The sequence below is a fragment of the Hipposideros armiger genome, unplaced genomic scaffold, assembly GCF_001890085.2.
Source record: "Hipposideros armiger isolate ML-2016 unplaced genomic scaffold, ASM189008v1 scaffold_515, whole genome shotgun sequence".
Lineage (NCBI taxonomy): Eukaryota > Metazoa > Chordata > Mammalia > Chiroptera > Hipposideridae > Hipposideros > Hipposideros armiger.
In genome coordinates this window covers 339970-352826 of record NW_017731865.1, presented here as the reverse complement: position 1 = coordinate 352826, position 12857 = coordinate 339970, and the positions used below count along the sequence as shown (strand labels likewise).

General features: G+C 40.4%; 1 protein-coding gene across 1 annotated transcript in view; it reads left to right on the top strand.

Moving 5' to 3' along the window:
• The window catches only part of SLC10A6 (solute carrier family 10 member 6), a 21215-nt gene extending 8369 nt beyond the window's left edge, over positions 1–12846 (top strand). Inside the window, exons 2-6 of the mRNA XM_019668066.1 lie at positions 3098–3216; positions 4856–4944; positions 7394–7569; positions 10849–11006; positions 12154–12846. Of these exons, the coding sequence (XP_019523611.1) occupies positions 3098–3216; positions 4856–4944; positions 7394–7569; positions 10849–11006; positions 12154–12368 (757 nt within the window). The 3' untranslated portion in view covers positions 12369–12846. The remainder of the gene's footprint in view (positions 1–3097; positions 3217–4855; positions 4945–7393; positions 7570–10848; positions 11007–12153) is intronic.
• The last annotated feature ends 11 nt before the right edge of the window (positions 12847–12857 follow it).

The following is a 12857-nucleotide window of genomic DNA, read 5'->3' as shown; positions in this document are numbered from 1 at the left end:
TTACTATGTGCCTCCTTTATGCAAGGTTGTTAGATATAGCATCTAATTTAATTCTCTAATTAACCTTAGTGTACCAATTCTGTTACTAGTTCCATCCCAGGAATGAACACTCGAAGAGCATAGAGGTGGTACACAGCAGCACTGAGGCAGGAAAAGACCACAGCCAGCCAGGGTTGGGTAAGAAATGCTTTAGATGCCCCCATGCCAGCATATGCATGATAGTAGATGTAGGGCAATGCCTCGATCAAGGTAAAATGTGAGAGAGAACACCTCATCTAACCAGAACAGTAGCACAGTCCTCCACAAAGATCGAAGGGACATTTATTTATTTATTTATTTATTTTTTAGATTGGGGAACAGTGTGTTTTTCCAGGACCCATTAGCTCCAAGTCGAGTAGTTGTTTCAATCTAGTTGTGGAGGGGGCAACTCAGTGGCCCATGTGGGGATCAAACTGGCAACCTTGGTGTTATGAGCACTGTGCTCTAACCAATTGAGCTAACTGGCCGCCTTCATTTATTTTTTTATCGTAGAAAATTTCAAATACATAAAAAAGTGTGTAGAATAGCATTGTGAACTCTCCGCTCCCCTGTACACTTCACGCAGCTTCCGCAGTTACAAACATATGATCCATCGCATTTCATCTCTACTCCCCACTTACCCAGTGGATTATTTTTGAGGCAAACTGCAGGTATTATTTTATCTGTAAATATTTCAGTATTTGTGATAGGTTGCAAAGTATGGCCACAAGTCTTTTCATTCTCATAAGCACCTTCCTTTGCAATGTGATAAGTCTGGTCCTCCTCCCATCCAGAGTGGGGGGCATATTTCCCTATTCCTTGAGCCTGGGCAGGGCTGGCTACTTGCTTTGACCAATAAAATGTGGCAGAAGTGACACCGTGTGACTTCCAAATGGAAGTTTCCAGGGGTTTTGTAGTTTCTGCTTCCACTTTCTGGTATGCTGCTGCCCAGACACTGCTGGGTAATATGTCTTTTCATAGTTTTGACAGTGCATCTTTGGGATAGATTTCCAGACGTGGGATTGCTGGGTCAGAGAATAAATGCATGTGTAATTCTGCTAGATATTGCCAAACTCCCTCCAAGGGGGTGTGCCATTTTGCATTTTTACCTGCAATGAATGAGAGTGCAGAAGGAATATTTTGAATCTAATTAAAGTAATATCATTGCTGCTTTGCTGAAAGTATAAACATTCTTCTGATAGGAAATGTTAAAGTAATCATCGCTGTTTTATAGGGAGGGTAATTAGATGGAAAGATGGTGATATATACTATGAGGAAGAAAGATGCATGCCTGAGGACACTTGTCATCTGTGCAACAGACCTCAGCCCTACAAAGGGTCTTCTTCCTCTGCTTGGTGGGTTGGGGCTGGTCCACCTCTCACTCCCTCAGTCATTTGTGCCTAGGGCACAGACTGGGCACATAGCATGTGCAAGGCAGTCTGGCGTGAGAACTTAAACAATGAATATTAAAAAGTCCCCAGACTTTCTGGGCCTGGTGTTAAAGTGAATGAAGTCTTGCTTTCTACCCTTGGGTTGTGTTGTGTGATGTGCCATTTGCCTCACCTCATCAGGTAGAGGACCATTCATAGTGTCTATAAACAGTTTGTGTGTGCTTAATTAAACAGATTGCGTACTTTCCCCCAGCAGTTTAAAGATAAAATATTTAGTATGCCTGAAGATGATCTCATTTCCATTTGCTATAGTTCCTGATTCATTCTTTCACTGGGTCTGTCTCAGATGGGGAGGAAAGACAGCCTGAGCTTGGGAGTTGGAGGTGGGGGTGGGAGATAGGGTAGATTTGGGGTGGAGGCACAAAAATCGGGGGAAGGCTGGATGGCACTACCTTCTCGGATTCTCATCCTGCCTGATCTCTTGTTGGCATCTTGCCTTCATTTGGAAGCTCTTTTTTCTTGGTTTTCACGAATGTAACCTCCTGGCTCTCCACCTACGTCTCTGTCTGAGCTTTCCCTATATGCACCGCCTGCTCTTCTTCCTCTCCCCAGGTCAGAGCAGGAGGGGCTGGAAGGGCTTCCAAGGCTCTGCACCCCAGTCCCTGTTTTCTCATGCCTTTCCCCTTGCACCAAAGCTGGGTATTTTCATGTGTAACCAAGTGCTTCTTTCCCATTAAAAAAATGTAAAGACTTAAAAATTAAGACCTTACATATTTGGAAAAAATAAAAATATATTACACATTTATGAAGCAATAACTTATTTCACACATTGCAATAAAAGTACAGTAATCAAGATACTATTGAGTCATAAAAAGGACTGAACTATGACTGATACATGCTCAAACATGGATGAACCTTGAAAACATTATGTCAAGTGAAATAAGCCAGCCAGACAAAAAAGGACACATTACTGTATAATTGTGTTCATAGGAAACGTCCAGATTGGGCAATCCTATAGACATAAAGTAGATTGCTTGTTGGTTGCCAGGGCCTGGGAAAAGAAAGGGATGAGGAGTGACTGCTAATGGGGTGGGGTTTCTTTTTGAGGTGATGAAAATATTCTGGCAATAGTGCTATTGTTGGATAATTTTGTGACTATACTAAAAACACTTTAAACTGATGAATTTCGTGGTCTATGAATTATATCTTAATACAAAAAAACTATATAAGGGAAAAATATCCTTATAGTGCCAAGCAAAATGTTTAAGGCAAATAAATCATCAAGTAAATATGAGTTAATTGATGGATATCAAGAGCTGGAAATCTTTTTCTAGACCACAAGCACAGCCATTATTTGTTGAATAATAAGACAGGAGTGAGCATCAAGTAACTTGCCCCACGTAATCTCTAAGAAGTTGTGTCCCAGGGGGTGGCCTGTTAGCTCAGTTGGTTAGAGCACCTTGCTCATAAAACTAAGGTTGCTGGTTCGATCCCCAGATGGGCCACTGAGCTGCGCCCTCCACAACTAGATTAAAACAACTATCTGACTTGGAGCTGATGGGTCCTGGAAAAATACAGTTCTCCAATTTAAAAAAAAAAAAGTTGTGTCACTGGGATTGCTTTTGGTAATGACTAGCTTCTTCATTTCAGACTCTCCCTCTTACTCATTATTTTAATTTTATTTTCAGCATCAGTATGACAACCTGTTCCACAGTGGCTGCCCTGGGAATGATGCCACTGTGCCTTTATCTCTACACCTTGTCCTGGGATCTTGAGGAGACGCTGACCCTTCCATATCAGAGCATAGGTCTGTATGAGCTTATGAAATGGAATCGTAACAATAACGGTGATAGTAAGAATAATAGCTGTTGTTTACTATGTGCCTCCTTTATGCAAGGTTGTTAGATATAGCATCTAATTTAATTCTCTAATTAACCTTAGTGTACCAATTCTGTTACTAGTTCCATTTCCTCGATTTTTCAGGATTAGAGAGGTTAATTTAAGTAACTCGCCCAAGGTCATGCAGCTGGTAAGGGCAGAGCTGGAATTCTGACCCCGGAATTCTGACTACAAAGTCCAAGCTCTTAACCCCTATAAGTGCTCACTTTGAAAATAGGTCCAGAAAATGCACTTATTTAAAAGAATAAAAAAAAATCAACCTTTAGATAATTCACTATAAAGCAATTGGACTCAGTATGACTAAAAGGTTAACTGGATCACAGTGCCTCTAATGAGACCTTAGTTCCCCAAGCTCCATCTTGGACATTGCCTGAGAGCCTTGACTTCTTTACTGATCAACATAAATGATACCTATTGATTACTAAAGTATATCCACGTGTCACAAATATACCCATATCTCTTTCATTATCTTCTTTCCTGACTGTTATTTCTCATTAAACTCTGCCCTTTTTTTCTAGAGACTCCTGTGGATTTACTAGGTGTAGAAGACAAACTTGGTGACATGACCTGCCTGTTTTAGTTTGGTCAGAGTCTTTGGACAACTGGTAGAAACTATGATTCTTAGAACTCTAAAGTGTCAATCTGGAGTCTCAAGTAAGCGCTTGGAGGAGGGCTTACAACCCATGGCCCATAGTTCAAAATCACAAATAAAGCCATCTCCTAATAACAGATGGAGACCATTGGGTTTGTAAAATTTGAGTGAAATCTTAATTTAGAAATCATGATTTTATGTGCAACCTTTTCTGATCAGTAAGTTACTTAATATATTCTGTTTTGGTAATCTATTCTGATAGGCACTTGTACAAAATTAAAGCCCCAAATATTATGAGCAACTCACCTAACTTTGGAGCCAGTATTGCAGGCATTTGGCCAGACTTGGAAAGTGGCACCGGAAAATGTCAGTGTATGGATCCTATTGGCAAGCAGATCTCTGCTCTATTGAGCCTGCCTTCAAAGCCTTTATTTACGTGTGTTAATTAAAAGGCATTTTTTTTTAACCTGCCTTTGGGTTACCTAGCTACACTTGAAATATATGAGAAATTGCTTTGGTATGTGTAGCAAATGCTGTTTTTATGTCTGAAACAGGTATTCTTACTTAGTGAAGTAAATGGCACATTGGCTTCTAACAGAGAAGAATAGCTGTGGTTGTAGAGGGTGACCCCATATACAGAGAACCAAAGAATATCACAGACCACAAAGGGTCCTCCTGTTTCCTAACCTTTTACATTTCCAGTTGTCTCTAAAATTCCATATGATTGTCAGGGGGATTCTGAGAGAAATGATGGACCAAGTGACATTCAGTAGTATCATATACTCTTCAAAGGCTGTCTTCCAAAGATTAGAAAACAAATTTTTATTTTGGAGGTGGAAGAAAAAGCAAAATGCAGCTTCAATGAAAGCCTTTATCTAATTAAAACGAAAATTGTTGAGGACTGGGCAATTAGGAGGAGAGGGGACACTGTCTGACAGATTTTTCTTCTCTTCAGGAATTTCCCTTTTGTGCCTGACCATTCCTGTGGCCTTCGGTGTCTATGTGAATTATAGATTCCCCAAACAATCCAAAATAATTCTCAAGGTAAGCAGCTGCACAGGGCAGTTAGTTCAGTCTCAGACTCAGAGACTTGGCAGACAGACGTAGGCCATGCCTGGAACACACAAGCCCGTCAAACACAGCCCCACACCCAGCAATTTTCCTTATGTGTCCTGCCTGCATTTTTGGATCTAACCTCCATATTTCCTCTGCTTCTCTAAGCCTTACTCTGTCACTCCCCTAGGCCCATAAACCGAGGCTTATGACACCCAGGAAAGTGTGGGACGCTTGGCTGCAGTGACAGGAAAGCTAGGGTCTGTGTGTGGTCAGAGAGAACCCAGGGTCCGTCATTCTCAAGGCTTCACACGGGCGCTCTCAAAGTGAAAGCTCTTCATGTGTGTGAGAAATGGAGCCCAGTGTTTAGGAAGACGGCTGTTTTTGTGGAAAAGCAGGAGGAAGGGCTGCCTTTCAGAAGCATTCCTGGGGGAGCTCCTAGAGTTGTAGTTTGTATACCACATGAATAACTGTCACAATGAAGTCACCCAGAACACATGGAGGAGTCTGGCTATGGAGTAATGGTAACTATCTCATCTCGAGGTTCCAGCGCTGTCTTTTGTCTGCTGGAGAAACAAGCATATGTCCTTATTAAACGGCCTTGAAAAATACCTAGCTAGAGAGAGGGCATTCTCAACAGTGGTGTTAATCTCCTAGGGTGCTTTTCAATTTTCCAATTACATATTGTTTTAGAAGGTACAAGATTGTATTATGTGCTTCAAAAGTTTTAAGTGGTTTCATTATATTTTATGTTTATAAAGAAATAAACATTTGGCGCTGACTGGAGTGTCAGCAAATACATCTCAGTTGATTGGAGTTTGGGGTTTATGGTTTGGTTCAGTTTAAGCTCTTGCTGTTTGGCTCTCTCTGAGGGAAGGCAGCCAGTCTGTTTGCCTGCATAAATGGATGCTGCTTTCCCAGTGTGGCACAAGACAGAACAACTCCCACCATTCCTCCAATGAGATGAGAAACGCAAGGAGAGGGGTTCACAAGCAGACAAATCCACTGGCGCACAGAAAGCTGGAGGAAGTCCTCCATGTTACATGTTTACATTGCACATGAGTGACTGTTAGCTCTGAGAAAATTTCCGATGTGGCAGTCAGTGTATGCTCATAATTTTGTTTATAAAACACGAAGAGGGAGTATGATCATGGGGCCCTCTTACTTTTCAAGTATTCTATCTTTACTTTCTTTAAGAGGCCACCTAACAACAACAACCACAAATCATGATTTTGGTGTTTCCAAATCCTCTATTAGTCTGTCAGTGTCCATGGAGAAATCAGATAAATTTTCTGTATGTCAGCTTTGTTATCTGTAAAGAGCAGATTTAAAACCCCTTTCCTTTGGCTATTCCATAGAATTTGTGGCAGAAAATATTTAATAATATGCATAAATATTCTAGAGCACCTTAGTAAAAAAACTATGACCACTTAATCATTATTTTGGTATATCTGCATTTTCTGTTCCTAGTCCTTTTTTAATTTTAGATCTGATTCATTTTCAGACAAATTGCTTTTGATGAATTTTAAAGTTTTAAATCCTGTTTTTTGGTAGAGAGATGAAGAGAGATTTTTACAATCAGAGGACTTCTTTGTGTGTTCCATCATCTTCCCGTGAGGTAGGGGCCCAGACTGTCACTATATTTGGGCAGTAAAAATAACCCCCAGACACATCTATGGTACATTGAGTGGTTTTTGTTTTGTTTTGTTTCCCCATGGCGTGAATGGGAGCTTGCCAAGATCCTAATTTCCCCCAAATATTTTAGGTCTTGCTTCTTTCCTCCCTGATCTAAAATTCAAACCACTGGAAACAATTTTTTTGCTTGTTTCTCCTAAACAAGGAAAGTAACAGACAGTATGCCTTTGGGAGAGGATGAAGCTATCTGTTGGTACCTTTCATATTACATTAATATTAGCTCAGATTGTCTAATGAAGGATGGGTAAATTTCATTTGGAGGAGAGAAGGGCAGGGATCAAAGCAGAAAGAAGCCACTGGTGGTTGAAGGTTGGCGGGAAGAGAGTGGCAGATGGTCAGGCAGGGTAGATCTCCAACAAGAGGTCAGCGAGAGGTGTCAAGAGGTGTGTGTAGGGGTGTTGGACACTTATTGTCAGATTTCACAGATTGGTCCTATCCATGAAAACTTTTACTACCCGATCCTTCTGGCCAAATCCTCTCCTTGAAAGGAGAAGATACTGATCATGAACTAAGAAAACTTAGATTTGTGTTGAGCCTTACCAACTTCTAGCTTAGCCAGGATACTTGCCCACTTTGGACTTCAGGTTGATCCTCTATAAAATGAGACTGAATTTGGTGGTCTCTAGGTCTTCTCTTTGTTCTACAACTTCTGGTTTCCAAGCTTTTTAGAGTGGTGATGGACTTTACCTCATAGAACAAAAAAACCAGGATGCTTATGTGTACTTATTTTATTGGTTTGCTTCAGATTGGGGCCACTGTTGGTGCAGTCATCCTTTTGGTGGTTGCAGTTGCTGGTGTGGTGCTGGCGAAAGACTCTTGGAATCCAGACATCACCCTACTGACCATCAGTTTCATCTTTCCTTTGATTGGCCATGTCATGGGCTTTCTGCTGGCATTTCTTACCCACCAATCTTGGCAGAGGTATAGTTAAATTATCCATAAACTTTTTTTCTTTTAAAGATTTTATTGGGGAATTGGGGGAAGGGTAACAGTGTTGGGGAGTCAGGGAAGGGGAACAGACAGGTAGACAAATTGCTGTTTTGTTCTTCAGTCTAGTTGTGGAGGACGTCGCTTCACTGGCCCATGTTGGTATGGTGATCATTGTGCTCTTCCTGGGTGAGGCAATCAGTCGCCGGTCATTGGTCGACTGCTCACAGCGGCTCCCAGTAGCTCACACCAGCTACCAGCCGCTCACGCTGGCTGCCAGCCACTCATGTAGCTCATGACAGCCCACTGCAGCTCTGCTGCAGCCTACACCGTCGCTGGCGACTCACAGCAGCCCAGCTCCAGGTCGAGCTATTGTTCATCATCTTAGCTGTAGAAGGCGCTGCATCACTGGCCCTCATGTGGGATCAGAACTGGGGCCCTGCTGCTCAGAGCTGGTGATCCCAAGTGAGCTCTTAACCTGCTGAGCCACTCGGCCAGCACTCCATAAACATTTTTGAGAAGGATAGATTAAACACACTGCCATTGGCAGGTTTTGCTGCCTAGCTGGGGTTGGAAACACAAAGAGTTTTGACTTACAAGGTAGATGGAACAAGACAGCTCATCCTAAAGATGGTGAAAAGATCATAGTAATTCTTAATGTAAATGAAAGCAAAGGCCAAATTGATGAGAATTTGTAATCTATGAAATTAGGATTGGGGTGTTAATACCATTTATAATCTGGACACTTTTCTCTTCATAGTCTAGTAGTTGAATAGGAGGGGTGCGATGATGGTTTCACTAACTATAGAGATCATTCTAGGACATGCGCGAGAAGATTCAAGAGCTAAAGCATTTATCCATTGTTTGTGCCAAATTTCTAAAAAAATGCTAATTATAAGGGGCAGAAGGAGAAAGGATAAACTTGGGAAATAATATAGAAATTTATCTTAAATATTGTCATTACAAGTTGGGGCATATAATTTATAAATTCTGTGAAATATTAAAAATGATAATATTTCATGTTGTATGCATATAGATGAGATGAGCATTATCATATGTTGTTGGGGAGAACATAAATTGGCATAAATTCTCTGAAAGGCAATTTAATCATATCAATAGCCTTATAAATATTTTTAGCTGCTAACTCAGTGATTTTACTTCTAGAACTCTGTCCTGAAGCTAGCACTATCAGATAAGTGCATGAATATTGATGTGCAAAGATGTTAACTGCAGTGTTATTTATAAATATAAAAAATAGAAACAATTTAAATATCTAACAATAAGGAGATATTTAATTCATGATGTGGCTATGTGAGGGAACATGATGTGTCAATTTTAATGCTTTTGGAAAATACTTAAGAGATAAATTTGAGTTAAAAAGAATGGAAACAGTATGCATTTTGGTTCCCGTATTGTAGAAGAAAGCAAAAGAATTTTACGCATGGAAGAGTTACACCATATGCTAATAGTGTGTATTTTGAGTAGTAGGATTAAGAATAATTGTAGTTGCTTAATATTTCCTTGGTATACTTTCTATGTTTTTCAATGAGTATGTACTACTTTTAAAATCAGAAAAGAATTATTGAAGAAAAGTAAGCTATGCAGTTGAATTCCAAAGGTGGAGTTTGGGAAATTTTTTATTAGCTTTATGCTGTTTCCAGTTCACTTGGGAGAACTTTTAGGATTCTACCAAGTACTGGGTGAGGTTCCGCCAACTGTATCTCATTTACTTCTTACTACAAGCCTGAGAGGTAGAGACTATCAGTACCTCATTCTGCAGATGAGCAAACCCTTCAGAGAAGTTAAGGAACTTGACTAAGTTCAGAACATGTGATAGGAATTGGATCTGGATTGTTTCCAAAGTCAGTAATTAGGAACACAGGCTGATGAGTGGTTGAAATAGAATTGGATCTGCAGAGCAAGTATTCCTATAGCAAAGTGTAGTCAACAACCTCACTTTTTTCACACCTGAGGGCTTGAGAAATATCAGGACAGAGATAGTACACTTGCCTAGGGAATGGTCCAGGTGTGAGGTCTAGCTTGTAGCTTAATCATATCGATTTATTGGCAGGGGTGTGAAAGAAGTGAGGCTAGTGTGAAGAAAGCATAGCGAACAACAGGGTAACTAGAAGTAAAATTGAGCCACAGAACTTGTCCTGCCCCAGTGACACTGTTTTCACTCCCACTTTACACACCCTTCTTACCTCCTCATTCCAATCCAGCTTGCATAGAGGTGCTGGTTTATCTTTGGAAACCTCTTTTCTCTCTTTACTTGCATCTGTAAAAACCAAAAGACTCCTTTTATAAACTGGAGACATGAAACTGCTTAGCCCAGCCCCCAAGGTCCTGCCTATGTCTGTCTTTTTCTCCCTCCTGGTTTTTCTTTTTCAAGTGAGGCTTATTTTTTTGTTTTGCAATTAGAAAACCAAAAAAAATATAGAAAAGTGAAAGTAGAAAAAACTTATTACAAAATCCTTTCACCAAAGAAACTATTTTAGACATTTGGTTTTCATTTAAAGTTTTTGTGTTTACTTTCAAGTGTTGTTTGGTTTATACTGTTTCATATCTCTAACTCAACTTTCGATTGTCACCTCTTCCAATCCTCCGCTCCACACAAATGGACTTCCAGCATGTGCAATGCTCCTGAATAGACCAAGCTCGTACCTGTCCCGGGAACTTTATTTTATTTTATTATTTTATTTTATTTTATTTTTTTTAGCTGACCCATCCTGCCACCTGTTGGCAACTCAGCGGCAGCTCAGCTCAGGCTGGGAATCAAACCAGCGACACTGTTGCTCAGAGCTTGCCCTCTTGAGCGAGCTCTTAACCAACTGAGCCTCTCGGCTGGCCCTGTCCCGAGAACTTTAATTTCAATCACTGTCCCATATTAAATGCCTCTTCCCCTCTTTCCGTTCTTTAATCCCACTGTTCCCCTGTGAAGCCTTCTCTAACCACTTTTCTGACGCCCCTTTTCTGAATTTCTACAGCATCTTCGTTACCCTCCATCACACTTCGCCTGGTATTGCTATGGAGCCTTCCTTGTGTATATGTCTTGACTTTTCAGATTCCTAGGTTAGGTTTCATAAGGCCCTCCTCTCAAGTTCCTCTCCAGAGACCACCTACAGAGTAGGTACTCCACAAAGAACTATGGAATGAGTAAATATTTTTAGTGACCTGAGCTCCTAGCTTACATGTATTGCTCTATGTAAGAGAGCATTTAAGAATAGTCCTTATTCCTAGTGTGTAACTCTTGAAAACATTTTTCATCGGTAGGTGCAGGACGATTTCCTTAGAGACTGGAGCTCAGAACATCCAGATGTGCTTCACGATGCTCCAGTTATCTTTCAGTGCCAAGCAGTTGGTCCAGATGCTTAGCTTCCCATTGGCCTATGGACTCTTCCAGGTGTTGAATGGAATTCTCATTATTGTAGGTGGGTAGAGCTCCCTATTGGGTAGACGTGATTGAAAATTGTTGACCCAACTTACCAACTCCTGTTTCAGTCCAAACATGCATGTGCTGCCCTTGGGATACATTTTCAGCCTGACAATTTTTGGCGAAAAGAGAATGCCAAAACAAGATCCTTTGCCACAAGTGGAAGTTTCACAGGAAAATATTAAAAATCATGTGAAAATGCGCTTATAATTGTAAACAAGTATGCTCCACACAAAACAATGCACTATCAGACCTTAAATGTCTGATTTGATAAGTCTCCATGAGCAATCATTTATCTCAAAAATGACACTTGTTATGTTTCATCCAGAGCCAAATATCAAGTTATTTCACAGTGCGTCTGTGACTAAGAATTGTGCTGAATGGCTGTGATATATTTTTCACTTATGGAATACAGTACATACACAGATATTGAAATTATACACACATATACATACACACACACACACACACCTATCTATATAGCCTAATATACATCTTTTCAGAGTCAATTATTATGTAGGTTCACAGAAGGTCAATTTAAAAAATATACATGGATCAATAAAGTACACACACAAATGTATTTTAATCTTGGGCCATTGTAAATTTTTATTGTTGTCAGGGAGGAGGTTCTGAGTAAGGCTCAATCATTACTGATGTAACAATCAATATAAGGAATATTTGGGGATTAATTTTCCCACAAGATAAGAGAAATCCTAGCAGAATGAAACTCCTGGACTTAGACTCAAGTTTTAATTCCTTCTTGTGGTCAGACCATGAAGGAAGGAACATGTCTGGCTCATACCCAGCAATCTTCCAGCACCCAAGAGAGCACCTGACTCATAGAAAACACACCACAGGAATTGCTGACTGACAGACTGAATGGATGAATGAATGGATGAGCGGTCAGTAACCTGATGAATAAGTCAATCATGAATGGTTTATTCCAAACAGAAACAGCCATTTTGCTACCCTGAATTATTTGGTTTCATAGTTTCCTCTTGTTTTCCCTTCCGTTTCCTCTATACATCTATACATCTATGACCCAAAGTAAACAAACTCTCAAAGTATTGACAACTACACAAAGTCACCAAATTATAGTCTTTGCTAAAGTGATTTTTTTAATATGTGTATGTTTTAACACCTAGCATATAAAGTGTACAAGAGGATACTGAAGAATAAACACAGAGAAAGGAACCCAGGTTGTACAGAAGGCTGTCATAAAAGGAAATCCCCTTCTCCCAAAGAGACCGGTGCTTTCTTGGAAATGAATGAAGAAGTTGCCTTACCTCTTGGACCATCAGAGTCGATGGACCGCCACATGGCTCTCGAGCCCACGGGCCACATCTCTCCATCTGCCTAGTAGGGTCTTGTTGGCCTGACTGGTTGCCGGCTTCCTCAGCGGCCAGAAAAGACAGTGCAGAGCTGATGTGTGGATCTCATTGGCAGAGCCTGTGGGAATATTTGCATACTTATATTTTTGTGTGGATAACGAGTTGTCATAGGATCCTTTTTTGAGACTATATTCTGGGTATTTCAACATATTTCCTAGCTGCTGTGTTCACTCAACATATTTACTAGCTGCTATGTTTTTGTCTTCCCATGCAGTGAAGAGTAATACCCATTGTTATGTAAAGTCATTCTCACGTTGTGGATTTTAATCTCATAAGAGCTGGGACTCTTTGTAGTGATGTCATCTTATACTGCAGGGCAAGGACAGAGTCTAGACACTCTTGATTGAGCAAATCCTTTGGAGCTTTGGGGAGGAAGCATAAAGCTCTCATAAAAAAAAAAATAGGGCCTTTTCCTTTTTTTTTTTTTTTTTTTTTTAGGGCCTTTTCTTAAATGTTGA